At 41.6% G+C, this 25,077-nt stretch overlaps 1 protein-coding gene across 1 annotated transcript in view; it reads right to left on the reverse strand.

Moving 5' to 3' along the window:
• AGO1 (protein argonaute-1) overlaps positions 1-25,077 on the reverse strand; it is a 198,583-nt gene that overhangs the window by 13,609 nt on the left and 159,897 nt on the right. Inside the window, exons 15-18 of the mRNA XM_080270147.1 lie at positions 19,480-19,560; positions 18,745-18,977; positions 17,327-17,456; positions 1,590-1,789 (exon numbers count right to left, since the gene is read on the reverse strand). Coding sequence (XP_080126273.1) covers positions 1,590-1,789; positions 17,327-17,456; positions 18,745-18,977; positions 19,480-19,560 — 644 coding nt within the window. The remainder of the gene's footprint in view (positions 1-1,589; positions 1,790-17,326; positions 17,457-18,744; positions 18,978-19,479; positions 19,561-25,077) is intronic.

The raw sequence follows: 25,077 nt of genomic DNA on the forward strand, positions 1-25,077 counted from the left end.
CACTCTGGAAGGTTACCTTTAGGGGTCTTGACTTGCTTTTATTGTATTTCCCTAACCTTTTGTGTTCCTCTATATCTTTACTACAGATTTCCTCTGATACTTCTTTCAATACGTCCATTACATTTGCCATCTCCTTTTTGTCTCTTGAGATCTGTTTTTTACTTCTTCCTCTTTTATACTAGTGATTACTATAGATTTGTTAATATCTACTGAATCTCTGACTAACTTAGGATTGTTTTGGATTATTCTTTTCACTTCCTTTTTAATGCTTTTTTCTTCCACCCTTGTTTCCAAGTCTTTCTTTACTTTCACCATTTCAGCATAAGTGGTTTCCACATCATTTTTGTAGCTTTGCACAGCTTCATTCACCTGTGTTATCTTCTCCTCAATATCACTGCTCTGATCTATCAGACTGCTTACTTGCCTAATTGTCTCTGTATCATTTTTTAACTCTTCCATAGTACTCTCGTGGCTGACTACTGTACTTGCCATTTCACTAATTTTCCTCCTAAGTGTACCCACTTCAACTGTTGGCTCACATTTATGGTTGTTTCTTTCTTGTTGACTTCCTTTCCTAATTTTTCTATTTCTTCCTTTTGCAAGTGCATCTGTTTCTTAATTTCATCAATCTCATTCTGAAAAGCCGTCTCCAACCTATGTACTCTTTCAACCAGTTTGTTGTGAGTTTCCATTTTAACCAGTTCTTGGTAGAAATCATCATCCTGCTTTCTACCTTTATCCCTTTTCTTTTCCAAATTTGCTTTACTAAAGTATGTGGTCACTTTGCAGTACTAAAAGCACATATAGTACTTACATTCCCAGGGGCAGATTGTAGACTAAACAACGATCATCTGATCATGTGCATTCCTACGCTGTTTGTTTACTTTTCTGTTTGACCAAGTCTTTTTTTTTTTTTTTTTTTTTTTTTTTTTAAAGAACACCATTTAGTCCAACCTTGTACAGAGCTTTGACTCATATACTGTAAAGATACTTATTTAGGTAATGCCGCTGGCCATGTTGGCCAGGTATAGAGCGCTGTCTGCTCCGTGTGTGTGTGTGTGTGTGTAATTTCTGATGATAGTTCTACAGAAAAGGTGAGGACTTTTGAAAAACACTTCTGTCTAAATGAACACTGCCCAGAAAAGTTGTTTAGAGGGGAGATGACAGTATGAGTTCAGTCCAAATCACACCAAAACTACTGTACGTCCTCAATACTGTAAACAATTTCCCACAAGGGTATGACTTGCAAATGAGGGTGTATGTGAGCTGAGTTGAGGGGTAGACCAAGTTTGAGGTGAAACAATGGGGTGGATAGTTGCCATATATGAAAATGGTGTGTGATGAAGGTAGGGCGGCCTGACAGCAGAGGACAGGGTGACATGGAGGTAATTTATTCACAAGCATCTCCTCAGGTATTAAGGCTCCTGGCTCTAAACAGACACACACACAGATATAGATGATATAAAGCCTACTTGTAGACAGATAGATAGCTAAATGGCTTCTGGCTATAGGCAAACAGACACACAGATATAGATACAAACAGACAGATAAATAGGCTGATACAGAGACGGACAGACAATTACACTAACCTGTCATGTTCCTTCTCCACCAGGTGATAGCGAGCCCTGAATGCCACCAGGTGTGCGTAATATGCAGGTGCAGGTATGGAGACAGAGCGTGTGCACCGGACATACGTGTGGCACAGTTGATATGTCAGGCACTGCAGCTCATCACTGTCAAAATGGTTGTCATCCCACAATACGTGATAATGACTAGGACGACTTGTACCCTGTAAACCAGAAGATAACACACATATAACTACAGTATAGTGCTTTCACCTTGGCTTGGCCGAGATTTTCACCCTTCTGCAGCCTATCTGATGCATGGTGGTGGCATGAAAGAGAGACACTACTATGCCTCTATAAGATTTCCATTGCACTCATCATATCCTAGTTCTAATCTACCGCTACAACTCGGCATTCAAAATGTGAGATGGCACACTTTAGGCCAGGAGAAAGAGTCCACTCAGTGTAATACAGTACTACTCTCAGGTGCCTGCCCTTTCCTCTCTTCCTTCCTTCTTTCCCTATTCCCTCTTCTGTCTTACTTTCCTTCATTCTTTCCTCTTCCTTCTGTCTATCGGTGACTCTACACTGAGTGACAAGCCAAAGAGTGTCCTGTACACCAGGAAACCATTTACTACGCTGGGTGGTACCCACACAACCAAAACATGGCACCTGGTGGTTTAGTGGGCATTTAAGGCACTCTAATAGGATTAAGCCTGTCCAGGTTTATATCCAAGGAGGGACTGGGGTTTATTGCTCATGTACAGTAATGCCACTCAGGGATGAGTGAGACTGGTCACTCTCATCTTAAATGTCAGGACCAACTTGCCTAGCCCTGGGCTCCTACACTCCTCATGGGGCAACACTTAATTAGAAGATGGATGAGAGAGAGAGAGAAAGAGATTCCCAAAATCCAAATACTGTACCAAATTACAGTACTGTAGTCTAATTGCTGCACTTACAACTGTGTTTGCAAAGTGATGTAATCACACTGACTCATTCTTTGGCCAAGCTAATGAGCCTGCTAGCGCCATGGTAATAACACTGAACTCGTTCTTTACACAAGCTTTAGAGATAGCTCAGGGCATTTTTTTTTTCTTTCTTTTTTTCTTTTTAAAGAGCTAGCATGGAACAATCACTTGTCTATAGTAGCTCAGGAGCCTGGCTAAAGAACGAGTCACACATCCCCGTGCTAGCTCACAACCTTGGCTACATTGGGCTTGCTTGACCCATGTTACCCAAGTGGGTGATTTCATCATTCTTTGTTCTGCCACTGTGGATCAAACAATACCATTTTTCTGTTATAAGCTTGCACATTTAAGCTCTGAAAATGTCTTCATAGAAGCATAGTAATAGCATTAAATATTAAATAAAAATTGGGTATTCATGAGAAGCTGAAAGGTGTTGCAGCAAGCAAGCTATGAGATAAGTATGGGATTGGAACTACAACTGTGTATGACTTGATGAAACAGTGATAAAACTATTGGAATTTTATGCTGCAAGTGAAAATACTGCATCTATAACAAACAGTACAAATTTTGGTGAATCTAAATGTGCACTGTTGTACAAGTATTACATGAATGGTTTGAACAAAGCAGGAGTGAAGGAACTACTGTTTCCAGACCTTTACTGATTGCAAATGCTAAGGAATTTCACAAACAAATTAAAATAACTCAGTCTTAAAAATATCCCATTGGCTGACTGAACAGATTAAAATATCACGGAATAAAGAGCATGAAGGCTTGTGGGGAACAAATGTCTGCCAACAAGGATGCCTTCAAAAAATCTGAACATCTATCTATCTATCTATCTATAGCCCGACACCCTAATCCCGCAAAAGGGTGGCCGCAGACAAAACGCCTCCAAGTCACTCTGTCACCCACCATTTGACTTCCCTCCCCCCAACTCACCCCCCCCTCCCTCATATACCTCTCAACTCCATCCCTCCACCTCATCCCCGGTCTACCCCTCCCTCTACCTCACCTACATACACCCTCTTAGTCAGTCTTTCATTCTCCATTCTCTCCAAATGTCCAAACCACCTCAGTGTATTTCTCCTAATCTTTTCAACCAAATCCACATCTACCCCACAACGTTCCTTCACTTCTTCATTCGTCAACCTGTCCCTCCACGTCACTCCACATGCTCCTCTCAAGTAACTCATTTCCACTGCTCTCACTTTTGACTTGTTTCCCTCTTGCAAGGTCCACGCCTCGTTTCCATACGTCAGGGTAGGGATCACAATACCATCATGCAGTGACTTCTTAACTTCCATACTCACCTCTCTATTTCTCATCACTGCTTTCAGTGTACCAACAACCTTTCTTTCCTGCTGTACCCTTTCACGTACTTCATCCCCCAAAGTTCCATCCTTACTCATCACACTACCCAAGTACTTGAATGCACTCACATTCTCCATATCCTCACCATCCAACCTCACTGCACACTATGTGACTTCATTCCTCTCAAACACCATAACTTTACTTTTGTTTACATTAACTTTCAGATTCCTCCTCCTACACACTGTCCCAAATTCATTCACCAAACCTTGCAACTCCCATTCATCTTCACTCAACAATACTGTATCATCAGCAAACAGCAACACCGGAAGCTTCCAAATCTCACCCTCATTCATTAGGGCCACCCCCACATCCACTGCCCTACCTTGCACCTCCTTTACAACCCCATCCATATATATATTAAACAGCCATGGAGACATCACACACCCCTGTTTCAGTCCCACATTGAGATCAAAGAACTCACTCAGCTCACCATCCACTCACACCGTAGCCCTAGCTCCTTCGTACATACTCTTCACAGCACTCAACAATTTCCCCTCCACTCCATATATTCTCAATAACCTTCCACATACCTTGCCTATCTATTCTGTCATAAGCTTTCTCCAAGTCCATGAAGGCAGCATACACTTTCCTTCCCTTCTCTAGATACTTCTCCACTAAACATCTTAGAACAAATATCTGATCTACACACCCTTTTCCCTTCCTAAATCCCCCTTGTTCTTCTCCAACTAGCTCCTCTGTCATATGCCTAACCCTATCAATGAGTATTCTACCATATATTTTACCAGTCACACTAAGAAGGCAAATACCCCTATGGTTACCACATACTTCTCTCTCCCCTTTTCCTTTGTACAGAGGAACAATTATACCTGATTTCCAGTCCTCTGGAACCCTTCCCTCTTCCCAAGCCAATCTACACAACTTCCATATCCACTCCACAACAATCTCACCCCCATACCTAAGCATTTCACCACACACTCCATCAATTCCTGGGGCCTTTCCCAGCTTAATCTTCTTCATCGCTTCAACTACTTCCGACCTACTGATCTCTTCCTCCCTCCTCTCATCTCTTCTTCTCCCAGCCATTCCCCAACCACTTATACTCGCACTGCTCTCACTCTCTACATTCAACAAATCTTCAAAGTGCTCCTTCCATCTCCTCAATTTCTCTCTCTTCTCCACCAACAATCTATTATTCCTATCTTTCACTCCCCTACTACTTCCCCTTTCACACTGCCTTACTTTCTTTACCTCCTTCCAAAACAATTTCTTACTCTCCCTCCATTTCACACTCAGATTCCTCCCAAACTCTTCATCCACTTTCTTCTTACTCTCCTTCACCAGTCTCTTAACCTCCCTTCTCCTGCTCACATATACCTCTCTCTTCTCTCTCTCATCTTCTCCCCTACCTCTACTCGCCAACCATTCACCATATACCTTCTTCTTTTGTTCCACAGCTCATTTCACCTCATCATTCCACCATGCTGTCCCTTGCACACCCTTGCATCTCCTCCTCACTCCACAAACCGCCTCACACGCTGCGCTTATCTCTTCCGTGCATACCTTACATACGTCTTCCACCCCTTCCATCTGCTCTAGCTCATACCTTCCCAATCTTTCTTCCACTATGCTCTTATACTCTGTCATTTTCTCACTATCTTGCAATTTCTCCACTCTTCTCACAGGAGCTGCTTCCTCCTGTCTTCCCCTTCGTCTCCTCAACCACTTTCTTTGAAGCTCTACCTTGGCCATCACTAAGTGATGGTCCAAGACTCCATTCCCCCATCCTCTCCACACCCTTGCATCCAACACTTGTCTTCTCATTCGCTCATCCACACACACGTAGTCTATCATTGCCTTTCGTTCAACAAGTTCACCATCCATCCTCCTCATTACTCTCCATGTATACCGGTGGATCATCTTATGACGAAAGTAGGTGTTGGCTATTGCCAACCCCTTACCAGCACAGATGTCCACCAAAGCACTACCATTCCCATCTACTTCAGCTGGCACACCCCACTGACCAACCACTCCATCCACTCGTAAATTCCCAACTTTGCCATTCATGTCTCCAATCAACAGCACTCTCTCGCTCCTCTCAAACTTGTCCATACATGCTTCTACTCTCGCCCAAAACTCATCTTTCACTCTTGCCACTCGATCCTCTGTTGGAGCATACACACATACAATCTGTACATAATTTTGCAAAATTAGTGGCCAGCAAAAATCTCAGCCTTGAAATGCTGAATGATGAATAGCGCTTCAAACCCTAACGTATCAGCATCAAGGTGAAAAATGTCTTGAGATCTGTTAACTTAACCTGTACCATCCCAGGTACAGTATTTTTGCAAATTTAGATGAATAAATAAATACATAATAATACAGTAGTGTCGCGATTTAAGACAAAGGGAAGCAACAATCTTGCAATAACACAGGCATTTAATTTCTTCCATAATTATTTAACTGCATAGTAATATCACTGAACTGAACGAGAGAAACTATGTGGGAAGTGGGTACATTTAGGTAATGGATTTCCATATGGCTGCATTTGTTTACAACTCGTATCAACCCAATGTGACCCACATCCCATACCTGCATGCCACTGCCAATGTTGTGTGGACAGTTGTTTTGATTAGATGTATTTATTTACTTATTTCTTTGCTCCTCATTTCCTAACAGAACTCTGAGCATGCAGTTCCAAACTAATTTTAGTTGTGCCTAAGCATCCTGAAAGTGTTATGAACATAAGAAAAGCATTTATTCCTAAGGAAAAGGTAAAATTGTTGGACGAAGCGGCATGCAGCGTGGGAGCTTAAATGCGAACGAGAGTGGCATTCACATAAAATGAGTCAGGTGGGTTTGCGATGTGGATACTTTCTTTGTTGGAGGAAAATGTGAATGATGTGGGGGCAGTAAAATTCATCTTTTCTCCTTCAGTGCAACGTGTGAAAAAAAAATAAATAAATAAAAAAGGCTCTGTGACTGATCTTTTATGTACTGATGTTCTCTGGTCAAGAAAATTAGGCTCTTATGATATGAGAAGACTCTATGTGTTGACCTGTGAAGTTAGGTAAGAAAATTATGGGAGTACAGTTCTTGTGAATTATACTGTCATACATTTTATATTGCCTGTCTGAACTGATTATTATTCAGGATCACTGCATTCATGTTTATGCAGGGAAGCCAAATTTTCACAGGTTGATTTGAAAAATTTTGCTTGGTAGGCATTTGGGGCTTTTAGGGATAAGCTTAGTGGCAATTTTAAGTGGTCTTGGAGGAGTAAAACCTATTAGTCAGGTTAGGATGCACTGACGTGTCCAGTTGGCGAGATCCCATTTAAACACGCTGCAGCATGCATCAATGACTGACAGTAAATTGACCTTCACAATGCTGTATACTTTTTAGGAAAAATATGGGGTTAGAGATAAAAAACAACTACAGATGTTAATGGTGAGGGAGGGGCAAGTCATGTTTTCACGTTTAGTGCAACGTGTGTGAAAAGGGCTCTGTGACCGCTTATGTTATCATGCGGCAGACTCAGGGGCTTGGAAAGTTGGTTCTTACAGTATGTGAAGACACAACGTGTTGACAAAGTAGTTAGGTAAGACAATTATGTGAGTTCAGTTCTTTTGAATTATATTATCATACAAATTATACTGCTTGGATGACTTGCTTATTATTTAGGATAACTGCATTTGTGTGTACAGTATCTGAGAAGTTGTACACAATCACTCCATGCTAACAACTTCAGTATATAACAGTATAAAACTTTTAGATCAGATAATGAAGGTAATGGAAAGAGTTCTAGAAGGAATGCTAAGAGAAAGAGTGAATATTGATGAAATGCAGTTTGGGTTTATGCCAGGGAGAGGGACCAATGATGCCATATTCATTGTATGACAGCTTCATATATTGGGAAGAAAAGGGATCTGTACAGTAATCCCGCATTTTTTGCGGATTTTTTGTCTACGGTTTTGCCCTCTCGCGGATTTTCTTAGCATTAATAAGTTCAACAAAAATATCCTTGAATATACAGAAAAAAAAAAAATTGAAACTCCCGCAGCTTCCAATTGTAGCGTGGTAAACTCACGCCACCCTCTGTCCCTTTCCCGCAGCCCCTCTGCCAGTGTTACCATATCTAGCATAATTTTATTCCTTTAACATAATTTTGATCAAATTTTCGAGTCTGGAATATTTTTTAGCATATTAGAAGTTTTAGAATCATTCTAGCATAATTTAGAATGGAATGGAATATTTTTAGAATAATTTTATAAAAGCTACAAATCAGAGAGAGAGAGAGAGAGAGACGAATAAGGTAAGATGTTTGAATAGTTGGTTACTTTCAGTTTGGGCTTGGTTGGGTTGGATTAGGTTAGGTTAGGTTAGGTTGGATTAGGTTAGGTTAGGTTAGGTTAGGTTTTAGGTTAGGTTCGGTTTGGTTCGGTTAGGTTAGGATAAGTTTGAGCTTTGTACTTTACCCATGAAACCTAGGTTTTTCCGATGGATTTTGGTATGATTCATTCGATTTTCAGCTTCATTTCAGTCGGAAATGACCATTTTCTGTGTTTCCCCCCCTCCCTATAACCCCCGATTCCCCAAAGATCCCTCATTATTTCAGGGGGATGGGGGGGGGTCATATCTCAAAATCTGGTTATTTCCGACGGAAATGATGCTCAAAATCGAACGAATCACATCAAAATCCATCAGAAAAACGTCAAGTTTCGTGGGAAAAAGCAGTATGGGTAGATACTGATATTTATCCTCTTACTGAATGTAGGTTCATTTTAATATTTTCATAGTAAACAATACATAATTAATATGTTGCACGAATATGTATAGAATTTTATCATTTAGCTTCAAGTTAGCATAATTCATTTTTTACTTGGAACAAATATGCTCAATCTAGCATAATTTTTTCATTGCCCTAGCATAATTTCGTTGTTTGGATATGGCAACACTGCTCTCTGTCCCGCATTCTTCAGTCCACGCCTGACTGCCTTAAGTGGTTGTTGTGGTTGTAATCACTCTATGATATGAGCCTCTTGCCTCCCACTTGCTTTCCACATGGCCCCAGGACATAAGCCAGCCTCACCAAAGGCTAATAATACAATTAGTAAGAACTCCAAAGTGACAAAACGATCAAGTTATGACCTTAGCAGAGAAAATTGTGTTACTGGACAAGCTAAGAAACGACCGTGCGAGTGTTTGCTATCACCAGTTAATGCATCTTTTTATTTTGTACTGTTTTGTTAATAAATGTGTAGATAATTGTGTATTACAGTACGGTGTTTACGTTTTTCCTTCATAATGGAGTATGTGCTTTCAATCTTGTAAGAAGGTATTTCGGGATGAGTATGGAGGTTTCGGGACAATTCGCAGTCACAACAAACACGAAACAATTCGCCTTCATTAATGAAGATAGCTATGGGTGACGCTAGAATATAATTCAAAGGCGACTACAGCGAGGAAGAAACAAGTTAATTATTGACTAAAGGTGCAACTAATAAATAATATCCAGAACCTACGCTACTGAACATAGACTGCTGGATCCCCCTGAAATATAGTTATTAAAGTATTGATTAATTAATAATAAGTATATTGAAAGTATTGATTAGTATATTTATAGAATGGCGGGGAATCGTCCAGGGTGCGAATTGTTCTGAAGGGGAATCGTCCATGTTTTGACGGGGAATTGTCTGACGGCGAATTGTCTCGCAATCAGTATGGACATGGACTGTGTGATGGGCAACATGGTGGACACAAGTGCAAGTTTTCAATTGTTAATAGAGTATTCGCGGAATTGACTTTTCGCGGGGGTTACAAGAACGTAACTACCGCGAAATATGCGGGATTACTGTACTTTGTTTCTGTTGATTTGGAAAAGACCTTTGACAGAGTCCTTAGAGAGGTGGTGAAGTGGGCAATGAGAAAGCTTGGGTTGGAGAAGTGGCTGGTTAGGGTGGTTATGGCCATGTATATGGGTGCTTGCACCCAGGTAAGAGTGAATGGAGATTTGAGTGACGAGTTTTCCGTGAATATTAATGTGCATCAGGGGTCAGTTTTGAGTCCCATGTTGTATGCTGATGATTTGGTGTTGATTGCAGAGAATGAAAGGGAGGCGGAGGAAAGATTTAGGAAGTGAAGAGATGGTATGGGGCACAAGGGCTTAAGGGTAAATGCAGACAGAATGAAAGTGATGATATCTACAGCTGGTGGCAGCACTGTAAAAGATGAGGGAGAGTGGCCATGTGCAGTTTACCACAAGGGCATGGGAAGAAAAACATCTTGTGCAGTGTTTGTGATAAATGGGTGCACAAGAGATGTAGTGGTATCAGAGGTAGACTGCGAGATAATGTTGATTTTATGTGTGGAGCATGTCGGGGAGAGCAGGTGGAGATTGTCAGGCGGGAAAGGATTGAACTTGCTGGTGAGTCTCTTGAGTGTGTGGAAGAGTTTTGTTATTTGGAAGAACATGTTATGTACTGGAGGTGGGGCTGGAGCTAGCTCTGTAGCTGGGGTGAGAAGTGGTTGGAAGAAGTTCAGGGAGCTGCTGCCTCTCCTGACACTAAGAGGACTCTCTCTACGTGCTAAGGGGCCTTTGTATGTTGCATGTGTTAGGACTGTGATGCTCTATGGTAGTGTGACCTGGGCATAAAGGAAGAGGATATTTGCAGGCTCAAACATACAGAAATGACAATGATTAGGTGGATATACAGTGCGTCCATGCGTGCAAGGCCTGGGAGGGTTGGGTATACGATGGAAGAGTTGAGAGGTAGGATGGGACTGAAGTGTACTGGTGTTGTGATGAGGAGAGGTAGATTGAGATGGTTTGGGCATGTGGAGAGGATGGGGGGTGATAATTGGGTGCTGAAGGTGAGAAGTGTTAATACTGTGGGTAGGGCTGCGAGGGGTAGACCGAGAAAGACGTGGGATGAGGTCATTAAGTGTGACCTCAGGGTTGAGGGACTGAACAGCGAGACTGCCATAGATCGTGCAGCATGGACAGCCACCATTAGGTGATCAATGCCGACGTTGGAGCCTTCAAAAACAAACAAACAAACTTTTTTTTGTTTTTTGTTTTCAATGCGTGCTCCGAAAGTGATTCATGGCAAAATATGTGCGATGCTGGGCAGCGGCTATTCACGTGTCGATGAAGTTAGAAGATTTTGCTAGATTGGTACTGGGGGCTTTCAAGTGGCTTAGTGGCAATCTTTGGTAGTTAATATTATGGGGAGTATTAGGGGGCAAAACTAGTTGGTTAGGTTAGGTTAGGATGCACTGATGTGACCAATCAGCGAGACTGCATGAAAACACACTGTCTTAGTTGTCTTAAGGCATAAGTATTTGTAATAACCGAGCTTTAAATACATTTTTTTTTTTTTTAACTTGGGGCTCCTCGACCCTAACCCCTTATTTTAAATGTAAATATATGTCACGTTTTAGCGCGAAATTGATCTTGCATGAGGTTCTGCACAACCTACCTCATGTAGTAGTAGTAGTTGTTCCCTAGGCAGTCTGGCCAAACAGCCCCGAGTCCCTTAGGAAGGCCATGGCCGAGACCGGGCTTTCCCACAGAGCTCTCAAAGAGTGTATGTTGTGTTGTTGGCGTAGGTGATTGTGTGCATTGCAGTCTTCCATAATGTGCTTAATAGTATGGGGTGCTGTGTTGCATCCTGGACAGGCATCAGCAACAGAGTCATCCAGCCTCTTCTGGTAGCTTAAGAGGGCTGGATGGTGCCCACATCTCAGCCTGGCCAGGTGGACCCTGTCCTCACGAGGAAGATAGGATTCAGAAGGGTGGATGTCACGAGGCCGTGCATGCAGCTGTGTGTTGTCTCTAAGTGACTGAATGGAGCAGTGAGTGATCTGAGTGTGGATATGCTTCTGGAAGCTGGTCTGAGGTAGGCGAGGGGGGAGAGATGACAGTACAGTATTTGTGTATGGTATCGTGTGCTGGGTGTTGTTTTGATGTTCCTTGGTGTGGGTGGATGTGCTGCCATGTACTGTAGTAGATGTTGTGGGTTTGTGGAGGCTGCAGCAAGAAACTGGGTGCCTCTCATGTCTAGGTGATCCTTGACTTTGAGGACTTTGGTTTCTTGATGTACGTGGTCTGTGGGTGTAGTAGCTGTGCAGTCTGTGATTATTTTTAGGGGCTTGTTCTGTATGGTCTGTAGAGTGTTGTAGTGTGTTTTGGTGAGGTTAGGAGCCCAGGCAAGGCTTGTATAATTCATCACTGAACGTATGTATTGTTTGTATACTGTGGTGGTGGTTTCTTTGTTGTGTCCGAATGTTGTGTGGGTAAGTGACCTCAAAGCATTGAGTCTTGGTGTTATTTCATTTTTAATGATTGCGATGTGTTGTTTAAATGACACTGATGTATTGTATGTTACACCAAGGATTGTGTGTGTGTGTGTGGGGGGGGGTAGGGGGGTGTTGTTTATGGTGAGGTGTGGGATGTGACTGTGTTCTGCTGTCCAGTTTGTGAGAAGAGTCACTGTAGATTTGGCTGGGGCTATTTTGAACCTGTTTGTGGTTAACCACTCGTGTAGTGTGTTGAGGTAAGGTTGAATGATGTGTGCAGCTGTGTTTGCGTTTTGGTGCATACACGTAAGTGTTATATCATCTGCATAGGAAGTTATGTTATCTGTGGTGTGTGGGGTGTGGGTACGTCGTGCACGTATAGGTTAAAGAGTGTAGGGGACAAAACAGAACCTTGGGGGACGCCGTTTGTTAAGTTTCTGATGTTAGAAGACTGAACGGCAAATGTTACGTGTGCACATCTGCCTGCTAAGTAGTTTGCCAGCCATCTTCTTGTGTTATTGTGCATGTTTGTGTTGAGTATTTTGTTTGTGAGGTTGTGGCGGGGGATGGCATCAAAAACTCTGCTAATGTCTAGTGTGACTAGGAGCGTTCTGTGTGGTGGCCTAGCTGAATTCATCTATCTATCTATCTATATACCCAGGCTGCTTCCCCCAAGGAAAGGGAGGTAGCCGAGACAGGACGACACACTCCCCATTTACTCATCCATTCAAACACATTCATTCGCATCTTACCCCCAAAGCGGAGAACGGACAGATCCTCACCACACCACACCGCACAAGGGTCAACTGCGCAATGCAATCAGTGACATCCGCAGCAGGGCCCGACAGCAGAACTGGTTTACCCCTGCCACATCATAACAGACTCATCCCCTTACCCGCACCTGACCTGAAATAGCTGATCAGACCAAATACGGGAGAATATCCCCTCAGGGCTGCGTCATCACTTATTCATTCACAATTTCTCTCCATTTATTTCTGTCACGTACAGCCACTCTTCCTTGCTCAACAGACATCCCTCTCGCATCCAGCGCTCTCTTCACACTGTCCATCCATCCTATTTGTGGTCTTCCTCTCAGCCTTACACCTCTCACATCAGATCTAGTTATCTTTTTCACCAATCGCTCATTATCCATTCTCTCCATATGCCCAAACCATCGCAACACCCTCTGCTCAACTCTACCAGCCATCTCCCGAACAACTCCAGTTCTCCATCGCACTTCATCATTCCGCACTCGATCCATACGCGTCACTCCACACATACTCCTCAGACACCTCATCTTCATTACATTCAAACTTTTCCTCTCTGCTACACCCATATTCATGCCATCAAAAACTCTCTGTGTAAGGTCTGTAAGAAGGGTGTTTGTGGAGTGTAGTGGCCTAAAGCCACGTTGTGTCTGGGCTAGGGGAATGTGAGGTGTGACTAGTTGTAGTACCAGTCGTTCAGTGACTTTAGAAGGGATGCAGAGGAGTGTGATGGGGCGATGTGCGGAGAGTAACGTGGGGTTTTTGTTGGGTTTAGGGATAGTGATGATATTGCCATGCTTCCAGATGTTGGGTATTATGCTGTGTGAGTAGCTGTAGTTTGATATACGGGTGAGTGCTTGTATGCCTTGTGGTCCTTGGTGTTTAGGGCGAATGTTGCTTATGTAGTCTGGTCCACATGCAGATGAGTGCTTGAGGTTGTTAATGATGTGCTTCGTCTGGTTGTAAGTGAAAGGTACATAGTCTGGGTCTGTGGGGAACTGTCTCTTACGTTGGATGATACGTCGGTCTTCGGGATGGGGGTTTAGATGGCTGACTTGTGAAGAGTGATTGATGAGAGTGTTTGCTTGTTGTTTGTTTGAGGGTATGGTGTCTGTTATAGTGATGCCAGCGTGTGATTGTGTGGTGTTACTGTTGGAAAGTGTGATGTTGATTAGTGCTTTGTAGAGTTTACTGATGTTTGTTTTGTGGTCAAGTGTTTGGAGGTAATTTTTCCAGTTTAGTGTTTGCTGTTCTGATATTTTACTGTTTATCTGAGTGTTGAGTTCTTGTATTTGTTGTATGGTGTCTTGTATATGGGGTGTTGGGGAGTGTAACAGTGTGTCCCGTTGTCTGATGAGGCCTTGAATTTCTGGTGTGAAGTTGGGGTTGTGTTTCTTTCTGTTGCCTCTAAGGATGTGTTTTTTGTCTGCATTTTGTATGATTGTATTGAAAGTGTTCACAGCGGTGTTGATGTTTGTGATGGATGTACTGTTTAGTGTTTCGAAATGTTGTTCTGTTTCAGTTACAAAGGCTTCCCAGTTGGCTCCCTTATAATTAGTGTATGTGTGTTTGTGGGCAGCTGGGGTGATTCTGGTTTTGGTAATGATGATGATTGGGAGGTGATCAGAACTTATGGTTTTGACCACTCTCCATGATGTGGTGGGGGCGAGGTTTGGGGAGCAGAAGGTGATGTCTGGAGATGATGGGAGGTAGAGGGCTTGGTGTGGGATATGGGTAGGTTGGTCTAGACTGTTTAGTATGAAGAGATGATCTGTCTGGGATTGTAGTACCAGCCCTCTGTCTGTGTCAGGGTTGTTGACATGCAAGGCCGACGACTTGGCGTTGAAATCACCACCCAGGATGATGATGGGTATGTTAGTGATGTGGTGTATCTGTGGAGAGTAATTGTGTGGTACTGTGGGGGACGACTGGGGGGCAATGTATGTGTTAGCGATTGTTATGTGTGATTTGTTACCAGTGCGTATTTTAATTGATTATATTTCTGTTGTGGTGTCATGTGGGGGAGAAGTGACTTTGTGTGTGCACTGGTATCTGCAAAGTTGATGGATTTGTGTACCAGGGTGATGAGTCCACCACCACCGCCGTCGGCCTGGTCTCGTCGAATGGTGGTGAAGTTATGAAATGTCGGTGTTTTCTGTGCTCTGTGTAGTTATGTTTCTTGTAAGATGGCAGTGTGTATGTTCTGTTGTTTGATGAATTGTGTGAGTTCATGTATTTTGGTGTCTATGCCATCTATGTTTAACTGAAGGATGTTTATGTTGTGTGTGCAATGTGTGTTGGCTGCTGCAGCACAGGGGGGAGGTGGTGTGGGTGGAGGGGAAGGGGTAGGAGGAGGTTGTGATGGAGGTAAGGGTTGAGGTGGATTAGGATGGGTTGGAATGGGAGGAGTTGGGGGCCTGGATGGTGCAGAAAGGGTCGGTGGGTTTGGCTGTGGAGGTGTGAAGGAAGTAGGAGTAGGATTGGAAGGGGGGTTGATGGGTGGGGGAAAGGAGCATAAGGAGCAGGTCCAGGTGTCTGTGTAATGTTTTCTGGATGCAAGTGTTGTGCAGGTGTAATGGGTCCGGTTCTCGCAGAAATTGCACTGAACTGAACCCTTTGTCTGTCGGCTCGACATGACAGGTTTTGAGCATGCTGGACATATGTATTTGTTGATAGGTCCTGGATTGCTCTCAATGTCCCCGGCTAGAAGAAGTCGTCGAGAAATGACAACTGGAGAGTCATTTCTCGGTGTAGAAAAAATGGTGTTGTTGTGTGTGTTGTGTTGTAGACTGTACTGTAATCATCACCATCATCATCATCATCCTTCCAACCTCTTTTCCCATTAAAGGATGAGATGAAGTAGGATCCAGGGAAGAAGATGTTGATCAACTTCAGTCTGTCTGACTGTGCTGACACATCAACTGCAAGCAAGCAACTGAACCTGCACGGCCATCCTGAGCAGTGAACTGACATTCCCTTGTGGCTAACAGCACCTCTCCACAGCAAGGCACAGCTAAATGTGTGGAGATTCGGTTCCTGGGTGGATGCCACGCTTACAATTCTCTCTACAAGTTAGCAGGGGCACCATATCAGGCTCCACTTCACCCCATAAGTTGGCTATATGGTTACCACCAAGAGTTGTAAACAGTTTCCTGAGTTATATGAAACCATTAGGCTTGTCACTCAGTGTAGAACCACCTGAAGTGGAAAGAACAGTAATAAAAAGTGACTGGAAGGAAAGGAAGAAGTATGAAAAGGAAGGCAGACACACAGACAGAATGAGAAAGTGGGAAGAAAAATCAGGCAGCACTACATCAAATGAGTGGATGATGGTCACCATCATCTCCAAGGAAATAAATACGTAAGCAAGCAGAGACAATAAAAAAGCTATCACCCATGTTTTCTTTCCCTCCTTGCCTCCTATCCCTTCTTCCTGAGTGAGGCCTTTACCTTTTCACTTCTGCAACAAACTTTCCATTATACAGTATTCTTGTTACCTTCAGGCAGTTTTATTCACTTTTCAAACTGGAGGGCTTAGACACAGCCTTCATTATCACCTTTATTAAAAGAGGATTCTTCCACAGTGAATAAGATACTCTAATATAGTCTTTTTATTCTGCTCGGGCCTAAAACTGACATTTATCCATCCTGAATGCTGAGCTGTAACAAGTTTTACACTAAAATATGATGCTAGTCACAAAGAAGTGCTATGAAAATAACACAGAGCTATAGCACCATCTTTTTCTGCCACAGAGCTACATGAAATAATTTTCATCCATCCGTCATCCAATCCTACGTTGCCCCCTGAGGAGCGTAAGAGCCCGGGGCTAGGCAAGTCCGTCCTGACATTTAAGATGAGAGTGACCAGCCTCACTCAACCCTGAGTGGCATTATGTCAGCAAATAAACCCCAACCACCCCTTGGATATAAACCTAAACAGGCTCAATCCGACTGGAGCACCGTAATTACCCATTAAACCACCAGGCGCCAAAATTTGGTTATATGGTTAACACCCAGCATAGTAAATGGTTTCCTGGTGTACAGGAAACCATTTGGCTTGTCACTCAGCATAGAGTCACCCACAGCGAGAAGGAAAAGGAAAGAATGAAGGCAAGACACAAGGGGGAGTGTAAAGTCACCTGTAGGCAGAAGGACAAGGAGACAATGAAGTAAAGAAAGACAGAAGAGGATGAATGGAAATAAGGATGGAGGAGAGGAAAAGGCAGACACCTGCAAGCAGAACTACATCGAGTGAGTGGATGGTTAGCGCCTCCAGATATCACAATTAAATATTTAAAAAAGGATAAAAATCTGCAATAAGTTAAGATGAATGAACCACAGCAGCTAGAACATAATTTAAAAAACATGTTATCAAATTCAAGTTCAAACCCACCTGGATGCCCTGGTGAGAACATAGGTAGAAGTCAAACTCGGTGGGGTGAGTGATGCCCACATCAACTGTAGTTCCGGCTGGGATGTTGCCACTCTTTCCACTCTGTTCTTTCTTGTCTGAACAAAATAGCCTAAAAAAGAAAGAAAGAAAGAAAACAAAAATACAGTACATCCCTGCTATAAATGGTAATGCTCCCTCCCCCCTTGCTGAAGTCCTCAGTAAGAAAATTTCCCAATTAAAGTTTCACTTCTTCTTATACAGCTAATTTAACAGTTTTCCCCAGTGTAATGAGTTGCTATATTCTAGAATATACCCCACTGCAAATAAGCCTTCATTAAGTTAAAGAAAAATTGATTATTACCATTACTACTTATCAGGTAATTTATCAGGTTCCCACAATTTACAGATGCAATTATATGTTAAAAAAACTGATATTTTTTAACACATCATTACTTATATAGCTAATTTATCTGCTCCCTCAATCTACATTAGCAATTATACATAAAACGTTCTAATATGAGAACTGCCTGCACAGTTGTGATACAGTATCTCACCCTCTGACCTATCCCTGGTGGTTGTTGGTAATCTCAAGCTTTTCTAAACGGTATGAGTAGTGTGGATGGCAAATAAGAGACTGACTGGGAGAGTATGCAAGAGAGGTGGAGGGCAGGGGGGGGGAGACTGAGGATGAGATGACAGGATGGGGTATAGAGGGATTAGGTGAGTTGGGGGAAGGAAGCCTAAAGGCAAGGGACAGGGCAACATGAAGGCAATATGCTTGTGGCCATCCTTCCTGGACTAAGGCCTCTAGCTACAGACAGTTATACTTGAGTGACACTATCATCCCAGACAGCTGCAAATGAAATATAAAAGTTTCAAACACTTCCCAGGTTACACCCTCCATCTAGCCAATGGTGGGGAGAGGGTGATAAGACACAATGGCTCATGAGTACACACTCTCAATCAGATATTATTACATACAGCCACAGTTTTCTGTCAAGTACGATTTATCAGTTGTGGTTGTATCTAATCAGTTTTCCAAAATCCAGTTTCTCACCAAAACACAATATTAACATTTCTAACACAATACCTAGTTCTCCCACATTACATGACCTTAATACAACTCTTAGTCCTGTTGCTTTCTAAGGACACATGAAGCTATTTCACTCAGGCTACCACGACATGACTGTGTTCAGGTGAAACATACTCTTGGTAATCAGTCAGCAGAAAACTACTTCATATAACCTCTCCAATGCTCAGATTTTCCTAACCTCATTAGAATAGTCTGGGCTTAACCTGAACCAAATATCTAACTGTGTCCATACCCAAGTTAAAATTTCTCATCCTGATACACAGAACTCTCCAAAAAATCCACATGAAAATAAAAAGGGGTGGGGGTGGGGGGACAGGATGCAAACCTTGTATGATGTCTCTTTTGTACAGCAATGTAAGTGATGCCAGGTTTGTAGTCTGCCTCCAACTTGATACAAGCTTCTCTCATGGCAGTCAGTTCATGCTGCAGAACAGTCTGGAACTGTCCCTCGCTCACTCCATCGCGGTACAGAATGATGCGGTTGGGCTTGAACCTTGTAGATTTGTAGAACTGAATAAGCAGCTCCTTTACCATAGAAGACAGCTCTTGAATCACCTCCTGATTGCCAAACACAACATTAAACACAACCTTCCAACACAATATCCTATAGGTCTTCTTAATTAAAATTACCAATACTGTATCCTTAATAATACTTTCGATGTACAGTAAATCTGAAATTAAAATATAACATCAAGCAAAACTAGTAGCAAGGGCAAACTGAAAACAGAAGGCCTCTAGTGTTCAACAATAAATCCATTCACACCTTCTCTATTAATATTAAAGTATTATGCAAGTTATACTGAAGAAATAATAAGAGTGAATCATGTGAACTGCATGAAACATACTGCATATACATGGTTCATACACACCAATGGAGACATCAGTACTGTACTGTACTCTGAAAACTGTGCTTATATTTCTGGATTTGCCAACATGGTACTGTACTGTCAAAAGGAAGTGAAACAGGTCCACATCTGCAATGGAAATACCGATACAGTATTTTTAAGAAAGTTAAAAATCATGAGAGTCATCAATTGCTCAAAAAAGGAAAAATACTTGCGTCATGTGCTGTCCTTGCGAATGTCAGTTGTCTGGGTCGCGAGCCATCACTGGCAATTTGGCCTTGTGTTGTTGATCCATTCTGTCAATGGCAAATTCAACGCTTACTGAATTTTACCGACATTTGTAATTTCTCTCAAATATCAACGATTCTCCATTAACAAAATGAATCACGAATGCAGTGATGAACAAGGTTTTCTAATACAAAAATCAATACATACAGTATTTTATTGTAATAACAAGGAATATGCCATGACTATACAACACATGGGGCTCATTCATGATGTAACTCAAACTTCTTTCAAGAAGCAAATACTTTTATTATATTATGGTGGCTGAGCAAATGCGGTCTTTTGAGAAAACATCAATAAACTGGCCGGGACTAAACTTTTTTATACAAGTCAATACTGTACTGTACAACTGTAACAAGTACGAACTGTAGCAGCATAAATCAACAGTACAGCTCCCTGATTTTTACACAAGTCTGATGATTACAGAAAACCGTGGATAACTGTAGAGTAAATGAGGCATCCTCAATTAGTTTTCAAACTTATTATATTAGCCATTCAAGGAGATGCATTAACACAGTTGTCACTTCCTTACATTTTTAAAACAGATTAATGTTACAACCATCTCTCTTTGGCAAAGGTTGTGTTGATTTGAGTCTATCCCTTCATTTTCATTGCCCCATTTTGAGGCCAGCTTCATTCTACGCCTCATTCTTATGCACTTGGGTACGGAGCAGAAAATTCCCGAAGCTACAAATCATAGAGTTAAACCGTTATCCACAAATTTCAGCACAAAACAAAAGTAAAGATCTTCTGTCTTTATAAAAAAGTACTAACCTTTTAAGTAATACTGTGCATTAATATACTGTATTATCTTTGATTTACTTGAACACAGTACACCTCAAGTGGCAAATCCAGAAGACAGAAACAAGTCAACTCATCTTTATCTTTAACAAATGAAAGAACTTTTTAAGTCTGTTATACTATGCAGCAAATGGGATGAATAAAATTTAATGCAAAGGAAAACACAGCACTTCCATAAAGTGGGTGTTCTGACACCACTGTATGAAGGATAATGATATGTACATGAAAGCAGAATGAAGAGAAAATGAAGCTAAAACAGTAATAAAATTTATCGATAGAATATCCTACACTTTTAAGCATGAGGATATTTTCTAACCCCCAAAATTTAACACCATGAGTGTAAATAAGTGACAATTATCCTATGTATCTCCTGCATGCTTACATCTCAGGCTTTTATTTTTCCAACTAAATTTTATTCAAACTAAAGCTAGAGGCATGAATTAACCTTTTTTCAACAGCAAAACTTGTCTACAAAATCTGCGAATTACTTTATTAAAATTTTGGTTCATAAAAACTTACTACTGTACGCTACACAAGTTACTTGTCTTAGGGAATTGAACCAGTACAAAATGGATATATTCTAATACCATCAATAAATCTGTGCTTATCTGTGCTTAGTGTGAGGATACAACAAACAATAAACACAAATTTCAATGCATGGTTACAACCTATCCACTCAGTAAACACATCAAGGGTATGCATCACACATACCCTTACCGTATAAAACTGTAACAGCCAGTCTCATATTGACTCCTTGAAAGGTGCTGGGGCCTTAGGTTAGGCTACCTAAGTCCAGTATATTTAAGGTCAGTTGACCAACCTACACCCTCCTTGATGGGGCAACATGATCAAAATACCTCCAGACACCTCTTGGGGATCAAGTCTACTCAAGACTGTCATTCCAAATAAGTTGTTCTAACCAGAACACCACCTGATGCAGTACACCCTTCACAAACAAGTATCACCAACAACTACGACTACTTCACAATGCCCCACTTATAAAGGCTAACACACAAGACACTGGTAGTTCTCATTCCAAATGACCAAATGTCGCATCCACAGTCACGGAATTTCCATGGGTCCCCAGTGCTAAATAATTTCATTGATTAATACTCATGGGTCTAATTTTGCCCACCTGATTTCTTGCTCCCTCCAAGAAACCCCTATGCAGGGGGGTAACCAAAAGTATTAACCTCTCCAGGGTGTGCTGTCCATACATAACAATGAGCTCATTCCCTTCCCTTTCTCTCCTTCCACCTTCCCATCTTCCTCTTTCTTTATCCCTCTCCCTTTCTCCAACTCAAATTACCCCCTCACTCTCTTCCCCCCCCTCCTCTCTTTCTTTCTGTGATTCCATACCCCCTCTCATTTTCCAGTCTTTCCTCCACTCTCACTTTACACAGTCTCTTCCTCTTCTCTAACTTTCCGTGCTCCCTTTCCCCCCCTCTCCTTCCATGTTTCATTATCCCTCTCTCACTTTTTACCTTCTCTTCCTCCTCTCCCCCTCAACCTTCTACTACTCCTCTCTTTCCTCCCATCTTCTCTTCCTTATCTGTTCCTCTCCACCTTCCCTTACTTCTCCAGCTCTCTTACATATAAAATGTTTAGTTCTCTTTTCCCATATAAACAGAAGTTTTCCCTCTCTCAACATTACCAATCCCTTCTCCTTAATACTCTCCTTGCATTAATATCCTGTCCACATATCCATACCACTCACAAAACAGCATATAACTTAACTTCTATTCTTTACTTCATACCAAAACTTTTACCATCATCAACAAACAGACTAGATTATCATTCATACACAACCCAAGAAACAGATAACCTGGTCCCTTACCACAAAGCCAACCCACCAAAACATTCATTTTTAACTGAGACACCAATCTGGTCCTTATCAAAAGCCAACCCATCTAAACATTTATTTTTAACTGAAACAAACTCGGGCCCTTTATCACACGTCATCCCACTTAAAACATTTTTTATTTGACCTTCTAAAGGTGCATTTCACACCCATAAGTGGGATACCAACTTCATTAACAAATTCAAAGGAACATCTGCAACCAAAACTTTTTTGTAGTAGTAACATATTGTTGGTTATATAAAACTCACCTCTTCCACCTAATCATTCAAATAATGCTGTTTAAATTACTCTGGTACCTTTAAAGCCCTACACTGAAAATTAATGGTACAATCAATGGGTCATTTAACACAGGCTACAGTGGTGGGAGCTCATAGCCTAATAACTCACAACATTATGGATTCAAAATAACAGAATTATGAATTATACCCCCCAGTAAGTGACTGCATGCTTAAAAAAAATAACATAAACATTACATAATCAAAATTAACATACTGTATAATCAGTAAAGTTGTATTCCAGATTACAAGCGTATAAAGTATTGTTCTGAGCTTTCAAGTAAGTTGAAAAAAGGATGAACCATGCAGGCTCAAAAATCTGCCTTTCAAAATCTATACATGTAAAGGTATGTATGCATAAATTAACATTATACTACCAGCAGAAAACCAGTAAACATCAACAGTTTAAGAATGAAATAGATATCATAAGATAAAACACACACAGACTTAATGAAAATAAATTACCCAAATGAGGTAAACTTTTGTGAAATGCCTTCTTCCTTCACCTTGTATATCTCTTCCTACATGGGTTGCATCATACTGTATGACGATCATTCAGATTATCAGAAACAGTTCAATTTATTTCCCACCATACTTCATCAAATAAGGCAACATACAAGATACAGTACTACTTAATTTGAATTACCATTCATTTGTTTCATTTTGAAAGGTTTTGTACATCCTTGCCTGAGTCAGTCTTGTTCACCTGATGGCAGCTCTCAATGACACGTGATTTTTGGCAGCACCTCTGTTCTATTCCATAACACTAAAGTCATTTTGTAGGATCTCTTCCAAGCCTTCTTAGGTCTATTTCTTGGTGCTCGTTCTCCATGATGACATGCCATTGTCTTTCACCCAATTTTCATCACTCCTATTGCAGAATGTGTAATGAACTGGTACTACTGGATTAACATTATGTGGAAGGTTTGAGTTGGAATGATGACAATAACTGATGCCATTATCACGGGATGAATCTGTAATGTAACTACATCATTGCTACCCCTCATTTCATACTACAGTAGTTTAAGCTTCGAGTGTTAAAAGTTTCACTTATTTATGTTTCACATCCACATACAACCACTAAACACTCAGTGTTAGCAAAATATTGTTCAAATTTTGCAACTCAGTAACAATTTTTATTACAGTAATCTCTTTAATATCCAGACGCCCAGTAACGGACACCCCAATGTCCGGACATTTTGGGCCCAGGACTTTGGAACCCCCAAAAAGCCAAAAAAAGAAAAAAAGCAAAAAAGAAATCCAGTTGTTTTTTCAACCGTAACTTGAACTTGGCGCATGGCGCCGACTAGCTGTGTTTACGCATGGCCCCTTCACCCCTTGCTTCCTCCCCTCCCCAGTTACCACCTAACTATCATCGTGACTAGATGTTCATCGCAATGGATGCCGCACGTGCTCGTTTTTGTGAATAAACAGTGAATAAACTGCAAAACCTCGCCACTAGATCACATGGGAATTTACAGTGTTGTGCAGTGTTAAGAAATCAGAATTCAGAGTGCAAAGGATTAAGTGCAGAGTGCAAACTGGTGGTTGTAACTGGCATGGCGAAAGTGAGAACAGAATGTGCAGTGTTAAACAATTATAATTCAGATTCCAGTGCAAAGGATTGAGTGCAGCACAACACTGGATTACTGTACGTGCTTCAAGAGCATTTCCACCACTGCCATAGCCTTAGAGGAGGCGGTTAATCTTCGTAACAACCACAGACGTGTTGTAAGTACCCTGTACACTGCTAAATATTTTCCATACTCACTTTTAATTCCTCATTCTCTGGTTCCTTTCATTTATTTCATGCTTTCTCTCCCTTATTTATGTTAATCGGGTCTTAAATAGGTGCTATGTGCGTCCAGTAGGGAGTTATGAAGGTGGTTTTCTGAATTAGGCTGGGTTAGGTTCCATAAGTACCAGTCCAGGAGGCAGGGTCCCAGTATCTGGACGATCCCACTTCCTGGACATGCCTTTGGCTGTACTACATCGGACAGTGCGGAGATTACTGCAATTCACGGTATCCAAATACAATTCCCCCGACAAGAAGAACAAAGAAGCTCAAAAAGAGAAAATAAAACACCACATGGCAATAACAAAGAACTACTTAAGTCCTCACGAATGGATACATGCAGACGCAAGTGAAATGTGAAGCTAGCAGTCTCACTGACATTCTCATAACCATGTACATTCGTGGATTTCTTAGTCTCTGTACAGTGTATATTTGTCTAACAAAATTACCACTTTCTTCTACATACTGATCTTTAGTAACTCACATTTCCTCAGACTTCAATCTTCTTGCAAGTACCTTCAAATGCCTTTCAAACTGCAGCCTTCATTGTGACTGGATTAGTACTGGTGTTTTTGTCTCTTCATTAGTTCTGAGTCAACCACTGAATTCACCCAGCAATGTGAGTGCATTCAAGTACTTGGGTAGTGTGATGAGTAAGGATGGAACTTTGGGGGATGAAGTGTGTGAAAGGGTACAGCAGGGAAGGAAGGTTGTTGGTACACTGAAAGCAGTGATGAGAAATAGGGAGGTGAGTATGGAAGTTAAGAAATCACTGCATGATAGTATTGTGATCCCT

This window comes from Coenobita brevimanus, chromosome 39 (genome assembly GCF_032717465.1).
Source record: "Coenobita brevimanus isolate Jiangsu-jjx chromosome 39, ASM3271746v2, whole genome shotgun sequence".
NCBI classification, from domain to species: domain Eukaryota; kingdom Metazoa; phylum Arthropoda; class Malacostraca; order Decapoda; family Coenobitidae; genus Coenobita; species Coenobita brevimanus.